This window comes from Gopherus evgoodei, chromosome 3, assembly GCF_007399415.2.
Source record: "Gopherus evgoodei ecotype Sinaloan lineage chromosome 3, rGopEvg1_v1.p, whole genome shotgun sequence".
NCBI lineage: Eukaryota > Metazoa > Chordata > Testudines > Testudinidae > Gopherus > Gopherus evgoodei.
In genome coordinates this window covers 8,557,360-8,578,316 of record NC_044324.1, presented here as the reverse complement: position 1 = coordinate 8,578,316, position 20,957 = coordinate 8,557,360, and the positions used below count along the sequence as shown (strand labels likewise).

At 44.5% G+C, this 20,957-nt stretch overlaps 2 protein-coding genes across 10 annotated transcripts in view; one reads left to right on the top strand and one right to left on the bottom strand.

The window, feature by feature from the left end:
* ZNF512 (zinc finger protein 512) overlaps positions 1 to 4,315 on the bottom strand; it is an 89,110-nt gene extending 84,795 nt beyond the window's left edge. For 7 of the 8 annotated variants that reach the window (XM_030554928.1, XM_030554927.1, XM_030554932.1 and 4 more), the window contains exon 1: positions 4,234 to 4,315. In XM_030554928.1, the coding sequence (XP_030410788.1) occupies positions 4,234 to 4,254 (21 nt within the window). In that variant the 5' untranslated portion in view covers positions 4,255 to 4,315. The remainder of the gene's footprint in view (positions 1 to 4,233) is intronic. The other variant, XM_030554933.1, reaches the window with a different exon arrangement.
* Positions 4,316 to 10,443: 6,128 nt separating this feature from the next.
* Positions 10,444 to 20,957, top strand: part of GPN1 (GPN-loop GTPase 1) — a 69,321-nt gene continuing 58,807 nt past the window's right edge. For both annotated transcript variants that reach the window (XM_030554935.1, XM_030554936.1), the window contains exons 1-5: positions 10,444 to 11,405; positions 11,522 to 11,615; positions 14,380 to 14,419; positions 15,320 to 15,386; positions 17,314 to 17,351. In XM_030554935.1, coding sequence (XP_030410795.1) covers positions 10,890 to 11,405; positions 11,522 to 11,615; positions 14,380 to 14,419; positions 15,320 to 15,386; positions 17,314 to 17,351 — 755 coding nt within the window. In that variant the 5' untranslated portion in view covers positions 10,444 to 10,889. The remainder of the gene's footprint in view (positions 11,406 to 11,521; positions 11,616 to 14,379; positions 14,420 to 15,319; positions 15,387 to 17,313; positions 17,352 to 20,957) is intronic.

Genomic DNA, 20,957 nt, shown 5'->3' with positions numbered 1-20,957 from the left:
AGCAGAAACAAAAGTGAAACTGTCTGAGCAGCATATTCCACAAGTCTTGAGGTCTTTCTGAGTGTAGCCTTCATTGATTTGAAATCTACCATGCCATTCTCTCACTAGAAGGGAAAGCCTGTAATGGCAGCTGGCTGTAAAAGAGACCCAGTTTGGGAATATTTTAATCAAGTTCCACTACCTGTGGGTAAGACAGGCATGCATGCAAAATGTAAACAGCATCATGAGAAGTGTTCCTTCTCAGAAGGAAGCTGCGTTGAAGATGATGAAAAGAACATGTCTGAACATGCAGGATCTTCAAGTTGGTAAACTTTTTTATTTCATACTTCTTTCTTAAGGACTGCCTGTGTCCCTTCTGGACTATTCTTGAATTCTCATGTTTGAGCAAAAAATATAGTTGTTACTTTATGGTATCGTTTTAGATGCAGTTGTGATAAAAAATAAATAGCTGAAATAGGCAGATCTTCCTTTTACAATTTCACCTTTAAAGTAGTACGAAGTGTCAGTGAATGCAATGAGTAAAACTAAATGAGCAGTACGGTAATAATAACTGCATTGACTAATTTTATTTAGGAGAATCCATCCTCAACATATAGGATTCTGAAGACTATCCACCTTCAAGATCACCATCATTTTCTTTAGTTTCAGAGTTATCTTCCAATGATAGTGTTTCAGTCACATCATGTATGTCACACAGCCACAGTATATTACCCGTAGCAAAAAGGAAAAAAAAAAAATTCTCCGTCATCCAGAAACAACCATAGATGAATTTGTGATAAGATCCAGCAGATTACAAAAAGAGGTAATTGATGAAAACAATGTCCGGTTTGTTTATGCAACAAACTCTCCTTTCTCTATGATTGAGAACCCACACTTCATTAACATGGTTCAGTCATTAAGACCAGAATACAGTCCACCCAACAGAGCAGATGCCACAGGCAAATTGCTGGATAAAGTGTATGAAAGAGAAATTGAGCAGTGTGCAAAAGGTCTAGAGGGTAAAATTGTTAACCTGAGTCTTGATGGGTGGAGCAATGACCACAATGATCCTGTTGTATGTGCTTGTGCGACAACAGAAGGGAATGTCTTCCTTACAGAAACAATTGATACATCAGGAAATGCACACACAGCAGAATACTTACAAGTAGCAGCAGCAAAAGCAATAAACTGTGGGGAAAAAAATGCAAATGTCTAGTACACAGCTTGGTCACAGACAATGCTGCAAATGTATCCAAGATTAGAAGAAATTTAGAATAGAGTCCCAAGCTAACAACATACGGTTGCAATTCTCATTTGATGCACCTCCTAGCCAAAGACTTCAGCGTTCCAGAAATAAAGGCTAATGTTGCTGACATTGCAAAATACTTCTGTAACAACCACTTTGCAGCAGCTGCTCTGAAAAAAGTGAGAGAAACCAAGCTACCTCTCCCATAAGATGTGCAATGGAACTCGGTAGTGGACTGTTCTGAGCACTATATGAACTCGCCTAATCTGATGACAGTTTGTGAACAAAATCATGAAAAAATAGATGGCACTGTCACAGCCAAAAATTCTGAACATTGGGCTTAAGAGAAATGTTGAACACCTGCTGAGTACCCTGAAGCCTATTTCTGTAGCCTTGAACAAAATGCAGGGAAATAGCTGCTGAAATTTTGAAGAAACTGAGTGAGATCTTTAAAAGAGAAATATGCAATGACAGAGTTAAATTACAAACATTAAAAAAATGAATGGGACAAGCACTATCTCCAGCTCATTTTCTTGCAAATATTCTCAACACTCCTTACCAGGGTCAAATCTTAACCGCTGAAGAGGCTGAGTTGGCTATGACATGGACATCTAGCAATTTTCCCTCCATAATGCCAACTATAATAAACTTCACAGCTAAGGGTGAACCATTCAAGAAATATGTTTGCTGATGACGTTTTAAAGAAAGTCACACCAGTGAACTGGTGGAAGTCACTAAAGCGCTTGGATTCAGAGACTGTTGAAGTGATAATCTCATTGTAACAGCAGTAGCTTCTTCTGCCAGTGTAGAAAAAATATTTTCTTCCTTTGATCTAATTCATTCCAAATTGAGAAATTGTGTGGGACCTGAAAAAGCAGGAAAGCTTGTTTTTCTTTTCCAGATTATGAACAAACAGGAAAATGAAGACTGAGTCAGCTGCAGAAGCCAATATTTTAGGTTTCTCATGTTGACCTGGCTGACATAGTAGATTTAATTTTTTTTTAAAAATATTTCATTTAACTATTTTAGTTTAATATAATTTTAACCAAAACAAATCTGATTTTAAAAAACTTGAATGTTTAACTAAATTAAAAAAATTCATATGTATGTTGTTAAAATATTATGTTTACTATTGAAGAAAAAAATCCAGAATACATAATGTTCTTGTTTTAGTTAAATATAAGAACATAAGAACGGCCATACTGGTTCAGACCAAAGGTCCATCAAACCCAGTATCCTGTCCTCTTGACGGTGGCCAATGGCAAGTGCCCCAAAGGGAATGAACAGAAAGGTTATCATCAGCTGATCCATGCCGTCACCCAATCCCAGCTTCCGGCAAACAAAACAATTTAAATGTCTGTCTGGTAATGTTCTCCTCCTAATAACGCATGGCAAGAAAATCCTCCAAATATTAATGATTAACCTGTTGAATTGGAGATAGTTCACCTCCCAATGACTTAATAAATAGCTGTTTCAACTACTTTTGGTAAATGAAATAACCAAACATTCATTCATTCATTTTCTGATATAAAACTAATCTGAAAAGTTTTCAAAAGTAATCACTTTAAAAATGTATAGTGTGTACCTTCTAAAAATGAAACCTACATGTATCTCTGAGTTGTGAAGAATACATATTAAGGTTATAACAACCAACAAGAATGCACTTTTATGTAGAAATCCTTGATTAAATTGTGTCTTCCTGACTAGTGATTTAAATCAATTTGATTTAAATCAAATCCACACTCCTGAACACTTTGAATCTTGCAGAGGTATTTTTAATTAACAACCATCAACAATTCCAGTGCAGTTATGTGTCTGATGAGAAGTTAATCAAGGTGCTTACAGATGCACATGGACAAGGAGTCAGCCTCAGCACCAAAAGTCCATGTGCTGTGTGTGGAAAAGTATATTCCCACTGCTAAAACTCTATTAGTTTCTATAGTTAACCAGGTTCAGAAGATCTGAATGAATGCCATTTTGGTTCCACCATACAACTCCCTAAAACCTGAATCTTCAGTTCCAATCCATCCAGCACTCTGTCCCTTTCTGAGGTGATCTGTGCGCGGACCTGGCTTTCATGTCACATTCAACCTCTGTCTAGACTCACCTCATTTTCAATGCCCTGCAACATTATAACACTTGAATGCCTGAACTGTCTTTGAAAGAAGTTTAAATGTTCGCATGCAGGCAAATGCTCTTCTGGTTCCAGCAGCTCAAAGCATAGGACCAATCTCTAGCACAGTCAAGCAAACTTGTACTAGATCAGTTTCCTAATATAGACTGTTACTATCTATAGTAACATAGAGCCTAGGAGCCCTAGCCATGGTCCAGGATCCCACTGTGCTAGGCCCTGCACAAACACAGAACAAGACATGCTCCCCTACCTCTGAGAATTTATAATCTAAGTATAGAGCAAGAGACACCAGATGGACGCAGACCTACTAAAGTGGAATCAAAGGTAACCTGAGGATAGGCTGTTGTCTCTATTTACAAGTTTTGTAGTTTGTGCCTTTCCCACCTTCAGAGACAAGCTGCCCCTTTCCGGCCGAGAACACGCCCAGGCCCCCCAGACAAGGAGACAACCCCTGCGGGTAACTCGAGCTGCCCCCCTCCCCAGACACAGCCCCTGCCCGTAACTCGAGCCAGCCCCACCCCGGACACGGAGACAGCCCCTGCCAAGGCTGCCGGGGGGGGGCAAGTGGGGCAATTTGCCCCAGGCTCCCACAATATAGTATTTTATAGTATTACAACGTTTTTTATGGAAGAGGCCCCCAAAATTGCTTTGTCCCGGGCCCCCTGAATCGTCTGGGCAGCCCTGGCCCCTGCCCTGGAGAGCTCACAGCCCAGTATGACACAAGGCACAAGTCAGTGGGGCACAAAGGGAGGGAGCTGGCGGGACGAGCTCAGCTAGGGGCTGCCACTTGCCCCCGGACCGGCGCCGAGCACAGCGCGGGGAGAGGGAGGCTGAGCTGCCTGAAGTGGGGAGGGGGCGAGCAACAAGCACTTACCGAACAACCGTCGCTCCACATGGCGCGCCTCACGACCACCTCATCGCTCTGCGCCACTCGCAAACAGCGGGGATCACCCACGTGACCCAAAAAGGCTCGCGGTGACATCATCTTACCGCGCCTCAACCATAGAGTCAGACCCTCCGCTGGAGCTGCCGTTTCCGAGAGTGCCGCGCCCCCTCCCGCTCTGGTGGACCAGCCCCAAGCAGGAGCAGGAGCAGGAGCAGGAGCAGGAGCGAAAGCGTGTGCGTGACCTCAGCCCCAGGCGGCGCGGGACCGGCCGCTTCCCCTGCCGTGCCGGTCCCCTTACCCCGTCCTCTGATGCCTGGCGCATGGCTGGCCCCACAGCCCCCTTTCCCTTATTCTGTTGACTCCCTTGGTGGCGTCAAACACAGGCTTCGGGCCTTTGTCTTGAGGCCCTTCCTAGCCTAGCCTCAAGAAAGCCGTCTCCTCGGAGTCACCACTGCTGTGAGCTCTTCAAAACCCAGCTAGCTGGCCATGCCCAGGCAGGCGGCCAGCTGTGAGTATTGCTCACTGAGCCAAAATTACTATTGGCATCTGGAGGAGCAGGCCAGGAGTGGGTGCCAGGAGTGGAGTTATGGGAGCTGGAGAGAGAGGCTGCTTGTGTGGTCTCCTAATCATGAACTACAACTGAATCACCTTCTGAGCAGGGGCGGCTCCAGGCACCAGCGCAGCAAGCGCATGCCTGGGGCGGGAAGCCGCGGGGGGCAGTCAGGCAACCTTTGGTGATGTTTCTGCGGTAGGTTCGCCTGTTTGGGCAGCAATTCAGTGGCGAGTACAATGAAGGCGCAGGACCAGCAGATCACCCGCAGAACCGCTGCTGAATCTGCGTGGCCGGCAGACCTCCTACAGAAATGCTGCCAAAGCCGTGCTTGGGGCGGCAAAAAATATTATAGAGCCGCCCCTGCTTCTGAGCCATCTGAATGGCAAGGTCACCTGTTCCTTCCGGCTTATTTGACTTCTCCCCCTCCCACAACTAGAGCAGCACCTGCCGAAACAAGAAACTCAGGACATATCTTTTGAGTAGCCATCAAACTGTCACCATAATGGTCCTGCATTCCCATTTGTGTCCTTTATGGTTTGTCTGGCCTAGATTATAAACCCAGAAAGGACCATTGTAATCATCTAGTTTGATTTAGAAGTGTGTTGTTAGAACATAGAATCATATAGGACTGCAAGGGACCTCAAGAGGTCATTTAGTCCAGTCCCCTGCTCTCCTGGTAGGACTAAATATTATCTGGACCAGGGGTCTCAAACTCAATGTACCTTAGGACCAGTGCCAGTCCTCAAATCCTCCCAGTGGGCCAATTATGTCACTCATGCCACCCAGAACCTGCCCCCCCCAAAACTCCACCCCCACCTGGTTCTGGGATAGGGTGACCAGATGTCCCATTTTTATAGGGACAGTCCTGTTTTTTGGGACTTTTCTTCTATAGGCGCCTATTACCCCCACCCTGTCCCATTTTTTCACAGTTGCTATCTGGTCACCCTACTCTGGGAGGGAGTTTGGGTTGGGGAGGAGGTCTGGGGTAGGGGATTGGGGTGCAGGGTTCAGGCTCTGGGAGGGAGTCTGGGTGCAGAAGGGGTGAGAGGTTGGACTCGGAGTCTGGGTGGGGGAGGGGGTCGGGTGCAAGCTCTGGGATGGAGTTTGGGTGCTAAGTGCAGGCTCTGGGATGGGGCAGGGGGTGCAGAAGGAGGATGGGGTGGGGTTGCAGGCTCTGGGAGGGAGTTTAGGAGCAGGAGGGGTGCAGGCTCTGGGAGGGAATCTGGGAGCAGAAGGGGATGTGTGGGAAAGGGGAGGGGGTACAGGCTCCTGGAGGGGGTCAGGGTGTGTGGCGCTTACCTGGAGCTCCAAGGTAGGGTGCGGCCAGGCTAGGGGGCCTCCACAAGCTGCTGCCCCCAAACACAACCCCCACAGCTTCCCATTGGCCGCAGAGGCACTCAGGATGGTGGCAGCACGCAGAGGTGCAGCCCTGCCCCAGGGCCACAACGAGGGGCTGGCAGACCCGTGCAGTGAGCAGGCAGAAGCCGCTCAACTCCGTTGCGCTGCTGGTGGTGAGTGGGGTCCTGGGCCATTTTAAATTGCTAAGGGAGCGGCCCGGGACGCCAGGTGGAGTCAAGGGAGAGACCTGGCCCCAAAATTGCTGGAGCCCCGCAGGCCACATTGGGGAGATTCTCAGCTGCAGATGGCCCACAGGCTGGGAGTTTGAGACCTCTGATTTAGACCATCCCTGTCTGTCTAATCTGCTTTTAAAAATCTCTAATGATGGAGATTCCACAACCTCCCTAGGCAATTTATTACATTGCTTAACCACCCTGACAGGAAGTTTTTCCTAGTATCCAACCTAAACCTCCCATGCTAGCTAATGTGTTATAGGATAGTTTAATGATTGAAGCACAAGCCTAAGGTTTGAGAGACTTGAAATCAATTCTCTGCTCCACCAGAGACTTCCTGTGTAACCTTGAGCAAGTCACTTAGCCTATCTGTGCCTCAGTTCCCCATTTGTAAATGGGGATAATAATACTTCTCTATTTCAAGAACCTTAGAAAAAAGACTAGTGTAAACAAAGCAGTGAAAATAAATTGGTTGCCTTAAAACCAAAGGAGAAGTCCCAGCATATTAGCTAACATACATCTTTAAATCTTACTTAGACAAAGTCTAGCATTCACACACTGGTAAACTGAGGAGAGTCTAGAGCAGGGGTCAGCAACTTTTCAGAAGTGGCATGCCAAGTTTTCATTTATTCACTCTAATTTAAGGTTTTGCATGCCAGTAATACATTTTAACTTTTTTAGAAGGTCTCTTTCTCTAAATCTATAATATATAACTAAACTATTGTTGTATGTAAAGTAAATAAGATTTATAAAATGTTTAAGAAGCTTCATTTAAAATTAAATTAAAATTCAGAGCCCCCTCGGACCAGTGGCCAGGACCCAGGCAGTGTGAGTGCCACTGAAGATCAGTTCATATGCTGCCTTTGGCACACGTGCCATAGGCTGCCTATCCCTGGTCTAGAGGTTGTTTTAGGAGTTGTGCTAAGTCTATTTGTATTAAGTCAACCGTTTATATTTCCACTTTCTTCTTTTGGCATTAAATGGACAAGTGAAAATTTTTCAGCCTCTCCTCATTGCCTTGGTCTCCTTGTCTGTTTCCTTCACTCTGATTTTTCTCTCTAGGACCCTGTCATAAACAGATAGTTAAGGGTTAATGTCTCTTTTACCTGTAAAGGGTTAACAAGCTCAGTGAACCTGGCTGACACCAGACCAAAGGACCAATCCGGGGACAAGATACTTTCAAATCTTGGTGGAGGGAAGTCTTTGTTTTGTGCTGTTTGTGTTGTTCTTTGTTCTCTCTTGGGGCTGAGAGAGGCCAGACGTGCAACCAGGTTTCTTCAAACTTTCTGAAACAGTCTCTCATGTTCAAAATAGTAAGTACTAGCTAGAAGGTGGATTAGACTTTTGTTTGTTTTCTTTATTTGCAAATGTGTATTTTGCTGGAAGGAATTTTACCTCTGTTTGCTGTAACTTGTATCTTAGGCTAAGGGGGAGGAAGTCCCTCTAGTCTATATGATTTGAAGACCCTGTAACATTTTCCATCTTGATTTTACAGAGATAATTTTTACTTTTTTCTTTCTTTAATTAAAAGCTTTCCTTTTTAAGAACCTGATTGATTTTTTTCCTTGTGTAAGACCCAAGGGGATTGGGTCTGAACTCACCAGGGAGTGGTGGGGGGAAAGAAGGGTGGGGGGAAAGGTTAATTCCTCTCTGTGTTAAGATTCAAGGAGTTTGGATCACAGTGATCTCTCAGGATACCCCAGGGAGGGGAAAGTCTGGGAGGAGGGAAAGGAGGAGGAATGGTTTATTTCTCTTTTTTTAAGACCCAAGGGGTTTGGGTCTTGGGTCCCCCAGGGAAGATTTTGGGGAAACAGGAATGTACCAAAACACTATATTTTTGGTTGGTGGCAGCATTATCAGATCTAAGCTAGGAATTAAGCTTAGGAGGGTACATGCAGGTCCCCACTTTCTGGACGCTAAAATTCAAAGTGGGAATAATACCTTGACAGACCCTAATCTCCCTTCCCCTTCTTTAGGATTTTTTCCCCTTCAGATTAAGTCTCAATAAATATTTATCTTCTGTATCTGGGATAAAAAAAAGATGATGCTGTCTCATCATATGGTGATAACACTCTTTCCATTCCACTAGTATTTCTGGAGGGTGTTAAACAGAGGCTAGACATTTTAAAATCTGCAGGTCCAGATAACTTGCTTCCAAGAGTTTTAAAGGTGCTTGCAGCGGAGCTCGCTGGACCAGTACTAATGATTTTCAATCAGTCTGTGAGCACTGAAAAAGTTCCAGACAACTGGAAAAAAGCTAATTTTTTAAAAGGGTAAATGGGGTGACCCAGGTTAATTAGAGACTGTCAGCCTGACAAGATAATGGAGTGGCTGATACAGGACTGATTGATTGATAGAGAACTAAGGGAGGGTAATGTAACTAATACAAATCAACATGGGTTTATGGAAAATAGATCCTGTCAAATTAACTAGATATCTTTTTTTGATGAATTACAAATTTGATTGATAAACATAATAGTGCTTATATAATATAATAGGCTTCTTCTGTAAGGTGCTTGACTTGGTACTACACAATATTTTGACTAGAAAATTAGAACTATATAAAATGAACCTGGCATACATTAAATGGATTAAAAACTGGCTAACTGATAGGTCTCAATAAGTAATTGTAAACAGGGAATTGTCATCAAGCAGATCTGTTTCCAGGGGGCCCTTACAGGATTGATTCTTGGACCTACACTATTTAACATTTTTATTAATGACCTGAAAGAAAACATAAAAATTGGGGAAATGGTAAATAATGAAGAGAGCAGGTCACTGATTCAGAGCAATCTAGATCACTTGGTAAATGGCACAGGAAAACAATGTGTTTTAATACAGCTAAATGTAATATATGCATCTGGGAACAAAGAATGTAGGCCATATGTACAGGATGGGAGACTCTATCCTTGGAAGCAGTGACTTTTACAAAGATTTGGGGGTTATAGTGGATAATCAGCTGAACATGAGCTCTCAGCGTGATGCTATGGCCAAAAGATCTAATGTGATTCCGGAATGCATAAATGGGGGAATTTCGAGTAGGGATAGAGAGGTTATTTTATGTCTGTATTTGGCACTAGTATGACCACTATTAGAATCCTGTGTCCCTTTCTGGTGCCCACAATTCAAGAAGGATGTTAATAAATTGGAGTGAGTTCAGAGAAGAACCATGACAATGATTAAAGGAGTAAAAACATGCCTCATAGTTATAGATTCAAGGAACTCAATCTATTTATCTTAACAAAGGGAAAGCTAAGGGGTGATTTGATTATAGTTTAAGTATAGAGCTCTATCATATATGGATAACAGATATTTAACAATGGGCTCTTCAGTTTATCAGAGAAAGGCATACCATGACCCAATGGACAGACGTTAAAGATAAACAAATTCAGACTGGAAATAAGGCATACATTTTTAACAATTAAATTCAAAGCAGATTGTGAAGAGTTACAAAGGGATCTCACAAAACTGGGTGACTGGGCAACAAAATGGCAGATTAAATTCAATATTCATAAATGCAAAGTAATGCACAATGGAAAACAATCTCAATATACATACAAAATTATGGGGTCTAAGTGAGTTATCACCCAAGAGAAAGATCGTGGAGTCATTTATGATAGTTCTCCAAAAATATCTGCTCAATTTGCAATGGTAGTCAAAAAAGCTAACAGAATCCTAGAAACCATTAGGAAAGAGATAACAAGCCAGAAAATATCATAATGCCACTAAATAAATCCACTGCACTCCCACATCTGGAATAAGGCATACAGTTCTGTTCACCCCATCTCAAAAAAGACATATTAGAATTGGAAAAAGTATAGAGAAGGGCAACAAAAATGATTAGGAGCATAGATCAGCTTCTCTGTTAGGAGAGATTAAAAAGACTTGGACTGTTCAATTTGGAAAAGATGACTGAGCTGATATATTATAGAGCTCTATAAAACCATGACTGGTGTGGAGAAAGTAAATAAGGAAGTGTTACCCCTTCACATAACACAAGAACCAGGTGTCACCCAATGAAATAAATAGGCTGGGTTAAAACAAATGGAAGTACTTCTTTATACAACACACAGTCAACCCATGGAACTCATTGCCAGGAAATGTTGTGAAGGGCAAAAGTATAACTGAATTAAAAAAAAATAGAAACATTATACAGGATAGGTCCAACAGTGGCTACTAGCCAAGATGGTCAAGGATGTAATCCATGCTCTGGGTGTCCCTAAACCTCTGACTGCTAGAAGCAGGTAGTGGATGATGGGAGTGGATCACTCAATACATTGCCCTGTTTTGTTCATTCCCTCTGAAGTATCTGGAACCGGGCATGGGCATCCTCAGAAGACAGGATACTGGTCTAGATGGACCATCAGTCTGACGTGGTATGGTCGCTCTTACATAGATGCTCACAATAATCCATTTTGGCCTTAGAATCTTTGAATGAATTTATCTTCCTCTCCTCTCCTGATCTTTCATGGAATTCCTCCTTCCCTTTCCTCTCAGGTCTGCTTTCTTCCCCTTCCCCAATGTCACCTTCCTGTCTTTCCACAGGTAGCGCACACTCCTGGCCAATAGACCCAGACCCACGAGACTCCCTTGCATTCAAGGGCCCCAACTACTCGTGCACCCGCTGGATGGGTTACCCCACCCCCAAGACACGCACACTCGTCGTGCTGCCTGCTCCCGCACGGCCACATCCCTTCCAAAGGGCGGTCAGGACCCTGCTGCCCATCGCACGTGCGGCGCCGGGACGCTCCTGGGAGAAGGCCTGTGGGCTGGCAGAGGACACGATGCCGTGCTGGGGGCGGCAGGGCAGCCAGCCCCGGAGCCAGTCGCTTTCTTTCCCGAATCCCGCCCCGGCGCTTACACTCCGCTCCCGACCGGAAGCGCTTTTCGATCTGCTCCGGAAGCGGAAGGGGCATTACAAGATGGCGGCGGCTGCAGAGGGGGCGCCGGCAGGAGCCGGCTCCGAGTCTTCGGCCCCGCCGGTGTGCGTGCTGGTGCTGGGCATGGCGGGCTCTGGGAAAACCACCCTGGTGCAGGTGATGAGATTAGACCCGGGGGAGGGGCCCCCTCTCGGGCCCGGGGGGCAGGTGTCTGCGGGGGGAGGGGAAGCGAGGTCTCCTCCTTTCCTTCACTTTCTCCCTCTTCTCCTCAGAGGCTCACTGCTCATTTGCACAGCCAGAATTCCCCGCCCTACGTCATCAACCTGGACCCCGCTGTGCGCGAGCTCCCCTTTCCAGCCAACATCGGTGAGTAGCTCGCGCTGCGCTGCGCTCTCCGGCCCGTGCGGCTGATGCGCTTTTGTGAATCTCTGCTGATGCCCTTTCATGCAACCCTGTTATAGGAAGTGCTGAGTCAGGGCTAATAATTGCTGGCTTAATATACAGACTCCTCTGACTACTGAGCCTATTTGTTCATCCCAATCACGTTTCTAAGGCGAGTCTAGCACCTCGCAGTTCATAATGTCACATGCAGTGGAGGGTTGAGCAGAATGAGCTCTTTCTCTTTCTTTCCTTACCCATGAAAGATTTATCTAGTAGTGCTGTCTGTGTGCCTTGTCCAATTGAGAGGGCTCTGGGTTGTAGGCAGGTTGTGATGAATACTGAGTTTGCTAGTTAAAAACATAGATACAAAATTTACTAGATGTGTAATTCACTGTATTTGCAATACTTTTGTAATTTTTGTATATCTTTGTTCAGAAATGGGAAGTTAGATGCTGTGAAGTAGTTGGCTGACTGGGTGGGAGGGATAGCTCAGTGGTTTGAGCACTGGCCTGCTAAACCCAGGATTGTGAGTTCAATCCTTGAGAGGGCAATCGGGGGCAAAAATCAGTAATTGGTCTTGCTAGTGAAGGCAGGGGGCTGGACATGATGACCTTTCAAGGTCACTTCCAGTTCTAGGAGATAGGGTTGTTTCTTCTGTTGGAAGAGTCTGAATTCTAAGCTGGGGATATATTTAGGGTAGGCTAACAGGGCGTAACTAGGGAGAAAAGAGTTGGTTTATTTTTTACATTGTATTAGCAACTAAGGACTCTAGTTAGGATTGGAATCCCATTGTTCTGGGCATGGTACAGATGCTCAGGTAAACAGCCCCTGGTTTGGAAAGTTTGCTGTCTAATTTGGAAGAAGTTGCAACAAACAATGGAGCGAATGAGGAATGAAGGCTAAGAGTAGTAGTAATATGCGGTGGTTCTGAAGCATTTGAAAGCTTTCTCTTTTATTTATAAATATTAGTTATAAATAAGTAATAATTGCCCTAGAACTGGAAGGGACCTTGAAAGGTCATCAAGTCTAACCCCCTGCCTTCAGTAGCAGGACCAAGTACTGATTTTTGCCCCAGATCTCTAAGTGGCCCCCTCAAGGATTGAACTCACAACCCTGAGTTTAGCAGGCCAATGCTCCAACCCCAGAGCTATCTCTCCCCACCACTTTTTGGCAGTTGCCACTTAGTCTAGCCATTTTCAAGTTGTGACTTCCTTTGTGAATCACAGAAGGAGTCTTGACAGAGGAAGCTGAAGGACAAGACTAATACTCTTTAAAAATAGTTCAGAGAAGAGCATTCTATTTTTAAGGGATGTCGTGGAAGGAATTGCAGAAGGGGACATGAGTGAGCAAGATTTTCAACTTTGAAACTGGAAAAGCAAAAAATATCAACTTCATATCAAGAAGTACTTGATGAGAATTTGATATGCCCTTCATTTATGATATTCAGATTGGACTAAACAGAGCATTGGAGGATATTTTAATCCCAGGTTGCCCTCTACAGTGTAAGGGAGTGAAGTTTTCTGACTTCCTTTTCCTGGTTTGAGTAAGGGAATACTACATATCAGCTCTCCCTTCTATTTCAGTCTCTTTTAATCACTGGGAACAGCCATGTTCTGTTTTAGGCATATGGACTAGATGTTGTTTCCATAGCACTCAGAACCCAGATATAACAGATGTTGCTGGCCAGAAGAATTTAAAATCTAAATAGAGTTGGAAGAAACTTCCCCCTGTGCATATTATTCCATAACTGTCAACTATGGGGTGTTGTGTATCTTTCTGTAAAGTATGTGGCATTGACTACAGGCAGATGTGTGTGACTGGACTAAAATAAACTACTGGTCTGATCCATCCTGGTAATTCCTGTATTTCTGTGAAATGGGGAAGAGATGATATTGTGGTAACAAAAGAATGTGAACAGGAGAGTACAGGGAGTGGATGATGGCTGGCTGAAAAATGAAAAGAGAGGTTAGAAAAAGAGAGTGAGAAACACAGTGGGCAAAGGGAGGGAGCGTTGATAGCAAAGGGTTTGCAGTGCTAGATGACAGGCGTATTTAGAGGATTACAAGTGAACAGTGCAATAGAGAAATACAAATTGTTGCTTTCCACAAACTGTGGGTCGGGACCCTGTTTTAATGGGGTTAACAGGACTGGCTTAGGCTTTCTGGGGTCCAGGGCTAAAGCCGAAACCCAAGCCCTACTGCCCGGGGCTGAAGTCAAAACTCGAATACTTCTGCCCTGGGCACTGGGTCTCAGGTTACAGTCCCCTTGTCTGGGGCTGAAACCTCTGGGTGGAGCTTGGTTGGACTCAAGCTTTAGTTCCTTCTCTTGGTGTTGTGTAGTAGTTTTTGTTGTCAGAAGGGGGTTACGATGCAATGAAGTTTGAGAACCCCACTTTACAGCTCTCAAGAGTGTTGGATACCTCACTGTTCAGATAAATACACATGTTTTGTTCACCATTGTATCTGGATCCAGCCCTGCTGATAGCAAATCTAAACCAAACAGTGATTGTCAAACATGTAAACTACTTGAAGGTCTCGTGTATCGATCTGATGTTTTACAGGTATGGTGAGGGTGGCTAGTGTTGATGAAGCATTAAAGTCTTTTATGAAACTAGTCCCACATGTACTGGCTTCCTTCATTGAGGCAGGGAGGGTAGGGGGAATTCTTACACCTGGGGAGCTGTCTTTCCCCGCTCATCAAATTACTATAATTTATTCAGTTGTGACTTTATCACTTTATTCTTTTTTAGATATCAGAGACACAGTGAAGTACAAAGAAGTCATGAAACAGTATCCTTTTCCTTTGCTTAAGATCACCTCTTCATACTCAACTCCTACAGACTACCATCTCTGTACACAGGCGAAAACAGAGAGGGTAGGGATTTGAGGTTGCTCATGGGTAAAATGTAGCCAGAGACCGTGAGAATTTAAACCAGGATACTGGTTGGCCTGGGTGGGTTGGAAAACAAGGGCTTTGGTTTGCTTGTTGGCTGCTCCTGTGATGGAATAGATTCAGAAAAAGACAACAAAAATTATAAGGGGTATGTAACAGCTTCTATATGAGAGAGATTAATAAGAATGGGACTTTTCATCTTGGAAAAGAGATGAGTAAGGGAGGATATGATAGATGTCTATAAAATCATGACTGGTGTGGAGAAAGTAAATAAGGAAGTGTTATTTGCTGCTTCTCGTAACCCAAGAACAAGGGTCACCAAGTGAAATTAATAGGCAGCAGGTTTAAAACAAACAAGAGGAAGTATTTTTTCACACAACACACAGTCAACCTGTGGAACACCAGAGGATGTAGGCTAGGGGTAGGCAACCTATGGCACGTGTGCCTAAGGCGGCACGCAAGCTGATTTTCAGTGGCACTCACACTGCCCAGGTCCTGGCCACCGGTCCGGGGGGCTGTACATTTTAATTTAATTTTAAATGAAGCTTCTTAAACATTTTAAAAACCTTATTTACTTTACATACAAGAATAGTTTAGTTATATATTATAGACTTTTATAGAAAGAGACCTTCTAAAAATGTTAAAACATATTACTGGCATGCAGAACCTTAAATTTACTTGTTACTGTTAGTTCAAGAGTATGCCAGACACCTATGTAAACAAGCAAGTAGTACCAGGTTTGGGAAAAAAAACCTATTAACATTTCTGTAACCTTCTTTCCTGAGCTGTGTGTCCAGATATGGTCTGGGCCCAAATGGTGGAATAGTGACTTCTCTCAATCTCTTTGCCACAAGATTTGATCAGGTACCAAGCTCTTTGTGCTTATTATATGAGGCTGTGCTGTATCTTAGTAAGAGGCAGCATGTAATTTACAAGCCATTTTCACATACTTCCACATGTGGAATTGCAGAGGGCATATTTTCACTGACAAGAAAAGTTAGAAGCTGCAGTAAGAAGTAATTGCTTTGAGGCAGGGCAAGTGCAGTCTGCTATATTGAACCACATATCTAGTAAATTGAGTAATGTTAAATCGAGTTTGATCCAGGGATTTGCTGCTGTGAGAGTAAAATGTCTCAGGGATACAGAGTGGAAGGGCACAAACAAATGACACCTCTCCCTGCCCCACTTGGCAAATAGAAAGCAGCAATACTGGCAGCGATGTGTTTCTCCCTAACTTTTGATGACCGGGTTTAAAGTGGAAGGGGAAAACATTATGGAGAGAGAATAGTTGCATTTGCAGCCATATCCCCTGATTATTATGGTGGTGATTATGGTTATCATTAATCATGTTTATTATGGTAGTGCCAAAGTACTAACCAAGAATCGGAGCTCATAATGCTAGGCATTGTACAAATGCAGAGTAGCAGACAATCTAAGCCCTGTGTTCTCTTATCTTGTAACTTTACCTGGGAGATGTATTTTTGTGCTTGCTCCCTTTTAAAATTATTTTTGGATGTTTGAAGGCAATTCACCTAACCATATTTAAGTTTGCTTAAAAATTCTACCATTTTCAAAATTTTCCTTGAAGACTCTTTGAATCCTGTAGCTGAAACAATGTGAAATTTTGAATATTTACAGTAATACAGTTGAACATAGGCTAATAAAACAAGAATTGTCTTTATTTAGTACAGAGATAGTTGCCTTATAAAGTTTGAATGGTTTGACAAGTACTTCATAAATTCTATGCAGAGTAAGAAAAACAGAGGAGAAATGAGAACGCTGCTGTTTGTATATAAATTCTACAAAGCAATATGAAGCAGGGGAAAATTGGGGATACTGCAGCTCACTAGCTTCGTAGTATTGTGTGGTCTAGCAGGAACCAGGATAGGGTGGCACTTCTAAGCCTTGAATTTTTTTTTAACCACCAACAAAATACTGCCTTTAAGTTAGATATTTACGATGTTGCTATATCACAATGAACTTGTTAAGATGAAGTTAAGTTTGCAGGCATATATCAGTGGTTTGAGTTTATTACCTTTCCAGAACGTTGGGTACATTCTGACTCTAACATTTAGAAACCCAGGATATTCAGAGTTAAGACTAAAGATACAAAAAAACAAAACTTTTGAAAATGTGGAGGTTCCATGGTAAAGTAGCCAGTCTGCCTTAGCTCTACTCCTGCAGAGATGCCAGCTTCTCATTGTGTGTAGAGTATAGAAAATGTGCACCACAGAACATCAGTTGTGTAATTTTTCATACATACTTGTCTTTGATATTATGTGTTCTGCTTTGAGACGTTCTGATTTTTGTCCTTTTCAAGTATGTGCTCTGATTTCTGGGTATCTGAGGCTCGTATATGGAGACTTGCTAGTGCTATCTAATGACACTTGAAAACTGGCTTCCATCTGGAATCACAGGGCCTGATCTAGTGAAATGCTGAGGACCTTTGATGAGGCATTGAACCAAACCACATCACACAAGATGAGACTCTTAATGAAGAGTGGGAAATTATTGCCTTCCTTGTATAATTTCTCTAATCAGGATATGGGCAGAGTTAAGGTTGACTTTATTATATGCAATGATTGAGTACTTACCCAATTTCTCTTAACAGTTAATTTCTATATTTTTTAAATGCTTGGGTTTTTAACTTTAGCATTCCTTAGTGTACATATATAGTAAAAAAAAAATTTAATTTGAAGTTAAAGCTTATCTCTTAATAAAGAGCATAGTCTTTGCTTTGTACTGGATCTAAATAAAAAACCTATTATTGATTCCTTTTCTTTCCAATCAGGTGATGAAGTTTATTGAAAAGCGACAGAACACATCTCAGTGAGTAATTCCAGAAGAATATACTATTCTGAAATCCCTCTAGGAAAGCCACTTGAAAGAGTTCCAGTACAGGGTCTTTACTTGAGCAAAGTTGTCTGAAATTACTAGTCTTGTGCTGGGAAAGATTTGTATATATCCAGGTGTAGGAATTGTCTGCTAGTTAGGTGTGTGGTGCTTGAGAAAAGAGCTACAGCTGGAAGCAGAACCACAAGCTTCCAGTAACTAGGACAGAATAATTTGGAGACTCATTCTCCTGGTCTCACACCTCTCTTGTGCTTTCCCAATACAAGACTGGTGATTTTATCTGTTTTTGTTCTGTAAGTTTCATAGGGGGAGAGGGGTGGGAGGGGAGTTCAGTGCCACCTGCTTGTTGGTTTTTCCCTTACCCTCAATATTGACAATATCTAAACAGAATACTTGGAATTTGATGGATAATTAAATTAATGTCCTCTGTGATATAGTCCAAATGCTAACAGTTTGAAGTTGTTAGAGGATGGGTCTGTTGATTGCAAAGCTCCCTTAATACAATTCATATAAGCCCCATTGTTCTATGTGATGTGTAAAAACTGATTCCCTGTGTTTGTTCTAGAGAGCTTACTGTCCAAGTCAGGGGTCTCAAACTCAAATGACCATGAGGGCTAGTTCATTGGCCTGAGTGCTGCATCACTGACACCCTCCCACCTTGCTGCCCCTAGCCCTGCCCCCACTCCACCCCTTCCATGAGGCCCTGCCTCTTCCCACCCCTTCCCTGCCTCCATTCCAACCCCTTCTCTGAAGTCCCTACCCAACTCTGCCCGCTCCCTGCCCCCAGATGGTGCATGAGGGGTATGGCAGGAAGGCGAGGTGCAGGCAGGGGGTTGGGGTGCAGGCAGGGGGCTCAGGGTGCAGAAGGGGTGTGGGGAGCAGCAGGGGGCTCAGGGCAGGGAGTTGGGGTGCAGCAGGGGGTTTGGGTTCAGCCAGGGGCTCAGGGCAGGGAGTTGGGGTGAAAAGGAATGTGGGATGCAGCAGGGGACTCAGGGCAGGGGGTTGAGGTGCAGGCAGGGAGTTGGGGTACAGAAGGGGGCTCAGGGCACGGGGTTGGGGTGTGGGTTGCAGAAGGGGGCTCAGGGCACGGGGTTGGGGTGTGGGTTGCAGAAGGGGGCTCAGGGCACGGGGTTGGGGTGTGGGTTGCAGAAGGGGGCTCAGGGCACAGGGTTGGGGTGTGGGGTGCAGAAGGGGGCACAGGGTTGGGGTGCAGAAGGGGTATGAGGTGCAGCAGGGGGCTCAGGGCAGAGAGCTGAGGTGCGGGGTGCAGGAGGGTTCCGAGGTGGCAGCGGCGCATGCTGTGGCCAGGGCAGGCTGCTGGCCCCAACCCCGGCCCCACTGCGCTCCGGGAAGTAGCTGGAACCATGTCCCTGTGGCCGCTGGGGGAGGGGGATGCAGGGCTCTGCACACTTCTTACTGCACCTCCAGGTACCTCCCCCAAAGCTCCCATTGGCCGCAGTTCCCCGTTCCTGGTCAGTTCCTGGTCAGTGGGAGCTGCGGGGGCATGCCTGGAACCAGGGCAACACATGGACGGAGCCCTCTGCTCTCCGCCTCCTCCCACCCCCCCGGCCGCAGGGACATGATGCCAGCTGCTTCAGGGAGCAGCTTGGGGCTCGAGGGGGCGCAATCCTGCAGGTGTCGTTTGCCCACCCCTGGACTGGAGGTAGGCCAGGGGGTGGATGCGGGCCGCTTGGCGGTGTCATAAACAGATAGTTAAGGGTTAATGTTCTTTTACCTGTAAAGGGTTAACAAAGGGAACCAAACACCTGACCAGAGGACCAATCAGAAAACAAGATTTTTCAAATGTCAAGGGAGGGAAGTTTTTGGGTGGGTGTTCTTTGTCTTGGTTCGGTGGCCCTCTCGGGTCTGAGAGTGATCTCTCTATCTCCAGGCTTTCTAATCTTCTATTTCCAAGTTGTAAGTACAAGGATAGTAAGACAATAGGTTTATATTGTTTTTTTGTATTTACATGTGTGTAGTTGCTGGAATGTTTTAAATTGTATTCTTTTTGGATAAGGCTGTTTATTCATTTTTTCTTTTAAGCATTTGACCCTGTATATTGTCATCTTGATACAGAGACCATTTTTATGTCTTTTTCTTTCTTTTTATATAAAGCTTTCTTTTTAAGACCTGTTTGAGTTTTTTCACTGGTTAAGGCTAAGGAACGAAGGGAGGGGGAAAATCTCTTTGTGTTAGATTTACTAAGCCTGACTTTGCATACTCTCTGGGTGAGGGGAGAGAGAGATTTGATCTCTCGGTACTTGTGTTTCAAGGACTTGAAGCAGGGAATATCCTAGAGTACCCAGGGCGGGGAAATCTGGGAGGAGGTAAAGAGGGGGAAGGGAAGTGGGTTATTTCCCTTTGTAGTGAGACTCAGGGCATCTGAGTCTTGGGGTCCCCCAGGGAAGGTTTTGGGGAGACCAGAGTGAGCCAGACACTGGAATTTTCTGGCTGGTGGCAGCGATATCAGATCCAAGCTGGTAATTAAGTTTGGAGGTTTCATGCTAGCTTCTCATGTTCTGAACTCTAAGGTTCAGATCTGAGTAGGAAAGTTATGACAGGCGGGCCGCAGGAAATAGCCCCATGGGCTACGTGCAACTTGTAGGCCGCGTTTTTGAGACCCCTGGTCTAGCTGTTATGTCCATGCTTTTGACTTTATCATTTAAATGTAATCTGCAGAGAACAGTAATGACCTTTTGCTGGCACCTTCAGTGAAGGAGATTTTCTGGTCCTTGCCTAAGGGTATATCTACACTGGCAAGCTTCTTGCGCCACAAATTACACCGCTTTTATTAAAACACTGGAATTAAACCACTGTTGCATGTCCATGCTGTGCTCCTTATGACGCTGGAGCACATCCACATTAGCAGCTCTTGCAAAGGCAAAGAGCAGTGCATTGTGGTAGCTATCCCACTGTACAGGGTGTTTTGGAAAGGGTTTGCAATGCCTCATGGGGCAGGCACAGCATCACATGATTCAGGTTTCCCAATCTCATTGTTCCATGGTGTGATGAAGTGGGGGTTTTTTTATTTTTTTTTTTTTCACCTTGCCATGTTGCATGTGAGTCTTACACACAGTATTAGTATAGGACAGTACCTTAGTTTTCCTGTGTACTCCACCAATACTTAGGTGGTGGTAATTGGGTGTGTGATTTTGCTGAGGCCCTCAGGGCAGGTGAGACTGCCCAGCTATTTGCAGCTATTTAACCTGAGACCCAAGATGGGGGTGCATCCAGATGACACCTTTAGCCTGGAAAGCGAGAGAAGAAGGAGGGGCTGGAGGCTGGCAGTCTGCTTGGGGGACCTGGAAGAGAGGGAATCCAGGGCGTCTGGGCCAGGATTTCGAAGATGAACTTGGCTGAAAGTCACTGATGTCTGTAATAGGAAGCTCTGTTCTATGCTGTGGTCCTAGGGGAGGGATAGCTCAGTGGTTTGAGTATTGGCCTTCTAAATCCAGGGTTGTGAGTTCAATCCTTGAGGGGGCCACTAAGGGATCTGGGGCAAAATCAGTACTTGGTCCTGCTAGTGAAGACAGGGGGCTGGACTCAATGATCTTTTTGGGGTCCCTTTCAGTTCTGTGAGAT